Below are 3011 nucleotides of genomic sequence, written 5' to 3'. Positions count from 1 at the left end.
CTATCCTCAATTAGCAACTTTATTCACTAGTTCATGTCTAGCCCATCCATTTAACTTAATCAACATCAAGATAACCTTAGGCACAAGCAAGATCACAATATACATACCTTATACAGTAACTTCAAGTCAAAATCCAAGTTATATTCAGTTTACAACAACCCTTAATAGCAATACAACACCATAGAAGTGACTTAAGCTAATCCAAGTATTATCTTGTAGTTTATCATCCTAACAACTTAACCAACATACAAGCAAGATTAAGCACAATTAGTAGGCTGTTATACTCACCTTAGACAAGCAGCAAAAACTTGGAATTTCATCCAAATACAGCCCACAACAATCCTCAATGACAACACAACCTCAAAGAGGTGTTGTTCTTCACTAGAACTAAGTTTTGATGTGGAAATATGGTGTAATCACTTTGGAATCACTTCAAAACCTTGTGGTATATGTTTAGGAGGGTTAGGAGAAGTTTGGAGACGAAGTTTAGTTGAAAAATGAGCAAAAATAGGCGTCCAAATCGTTTATAAATTGAAGTAGGTCAACCACCGCCTAAGTGGGTCCCATTGGGAGCTGCTTGCGCGGTCTCGTGAAAACGCGAATATCTCTCTACTCCGATGTCGTATTAACGAACGGTTTAATGCGTTAGAAACTAAACTCGTAGACCTTCAATTTGGTAGGTAGAACACCCCATGATTCCAAGTATATTTGGAGAAATTCTCAGATACATTTGACCTAAATTTCAGCAAATTTATGAATGTAACTTGTGATGACCTTTGCCAACTCTTGTTCCACAACTTGCTTGCCTTCAAAATGTAGAAAATGAATATCATACGACTAAAATAACTCATAGAATAACCTCCTTATCATGTTAATAACCCTAGTCTCACCCCAAAGTACATGTTATAACATTCGAAACTTGTCGACTTTCGACGAAACTTATTTTCTTCAATTGGTTTAGCTTCTAAGATTTCCAACCCTCTTGGTACTCGTTATTCATGATCTTAAATATTTGTAACCTCCAAGGTAACATGATTAACTTACTTTATTTGCTTCCAAATAGAATCTCATTTCCGAGCTTACATCAATGACTTACGATGTACTCTCACGTATGAAAACTTGGGGTGTAACAGTTAGTTCCTTTGCATTGCATGCCCAAATTGCGTAAAATAAACATTTTCCCGATTAAAAAAACAAACATGGCATTTCCATGTTCTCAACAGACTAACCAACTGAAGGGCAAAGAATGGCGGAGAGATGCATTTTAACTCTGATTTTTGCTTTACAATTCAAGTAGAAGTGAATTGAAAACTCTGGCAACTAACTGAACTGAACTCTTACTTAGGTTTCTTCTGCTTTTTGTTTTTGGCTGCAACTTCTTTTTTCCAGATTTTTCACATATGAGTCAGCTCCATTTCTTCTTCTTTCCCATGATGGCTCATGGTCACATGATTCCTACGCTTGATATGGCCAAGCTTGTCGCTTTGCGTGGTGTTAAGGCCACCATAATCACCACTCCTCTCAATGAATCTGTTTTCTCAAAAGCAATTCAAAGAAACAAGAATTTAGGAATCGAAATTGACATCCGTTTGATCAAATTCCAAGCTGTTGAACACGGCTTGCATGAAGAATGCGAGCGCCTCGATCTCATACCTTCCGATGACTTGCTCCTAAACTTCTTCAAGGCTACAGTTATGATGCAAGAACCACTAGAGCACCTTATTCAAGAATGTCGTCCCAATTGTCTTGTTTCTGATATATTCTTTCCTTGGACAATTGATACTGCAGCCAAATTTAACATTCCAAGATTGGCTATTCATGGCACAAGCTTCTTTGCCCTTTGTGCTGGGGAGAGCATCAGGCTTCATAAGCCTTTTATGAATGTCGCCTCTGATTCTGAATCTTTTGTTGTACCGAATTTACCTCACCAGATCAAGCTGACTAAATCACAGTTATCACCGTTTGATCGAATTGAGGAAGAGAAAAATATTCCCCTGATGGTAAAAACAGTCAGGGAATCGGGCTTGAAGGGCTATGGAGTTATCTTCAACAGCTTCTACGAGCTTGAACAAGATTATGTTGAACATTATACCAAGGTTCTAGGTAGAAAAGCTTGGGCTATTGGCCCGCTTTCATTGTGCAATAGGGACATTGAAGATAAAGCTGAAAGGGGGAAGCAATCCTCTATCGATAAACACGACTGCATGAAATGGCTTGATTCAAAAAAATCAAGTTCCATTATTTACATTTGCTTTGGGAGCATAGCAAATTTCACCACATTACAAATGCGAGAACTAGCTATGGGAATTGAAGCTTCTAGACAAGAATTTATTTGGGTTATTAGAAAAGACAAAGAGGTACAAGACAACGAAGATGAGTTGCCTAAAGGATTCGAAGAAAGAATGAAAGAAAAAGGATTAATAATAAGAGGATGGGCACCCCAAGTACTAATTCTTGATCACGAATCTGTGGGAGCTTTTGTTACACATTGTGGATGGAATTCTACGTTGGAAGGAATATCAGCAGGGGTGCCAATGGTGACATGGCCTGTATTTGCGGAACAATTCTGTAATGAAAAGTTGGTAACTGAAGTCTTGAGAACTGGGGTTGGCGTTGGTTCTGTGAAATGGCAAAAAACATATACCGAGGGAGTGAAAAAAGAAGAAATAGCAAAGGCAATAAGGAGGGTAATGGTGGGTGAAGAAGCAGAAGGATTCAGAAGCAGAGCTAAAGCGTACAAGGAAATGGCAAGGAAAGCTGTTGAAATAGGAGGATCATCTTGCTCTAATTTGACTACTTTGCTGGAAGATATAAGTATATTTAGTTCCACTAGTGATTAACGATTTATCCACTACTAGAATAAGGATGTTAGTACTTAGTCTGATTTTAAAAATCAGACTGAGTTCGAAGTTAAAGTTAATACTAGTTCCTTCCCGTGCCCAATTTATGAAATATAAGCTTTGTATAAAAAACAGGAAACTATAGAATATCAATTAGGCCCTTTAAGGCAA

At 37.9% G+C, this 3011-nt stretch overlaps 1 protein-coding gene across 1 annotated transcript; it reads left to right on the top strand.

Annotated features, from left to right (window-relative positions):
• Positions 1-963: 963 nt before the first annotated feature.
• Positions 964-3011, top strand: LOC104223101 (scopoletin glucosyltransferase-like). The gene has a single exon (XM_009774457.2). The coding sequence runs from the start codon at positions 1401-1403 to the stop codon at positions 2838-2840; it is 1440 nt and encodes a 479-aa protein (XP_009772759.1). The 5' UTR covers positions 964-1400; the 3' UTR covers positions 2841-3011.

Source organism: Nicotiana sylvestris, chromosome 1 (assembly GCF_000393655.2).
Source record: "Nicotiana sylvestris chromosome 1, ASM39365v2, whole genome shotgun sequence".
Taxonomy (NCBI): domain Eukaryota; kingdom Viridiplantae; phylum Streptophyta; class Magnoliopsida; order Solanales; family Solanaceae; genus Nicotiana; species Nicotiana sylvestris.
The sequence above is the reverse complement of the archived record's forward strand: the minus strand, read 5'-3'. Positions and strand labels throughout refer to the sequence as shown.

Excerpts from the sequence above, each read along its gene's own strand:
- LOC104223101 (XM_009774457.2), top strand. The coding sequence starts at position 1,401 with ATGAGTCAGCTCCATTTCTTCTTCTTTCCCATGATGGCTCATGGTCAC.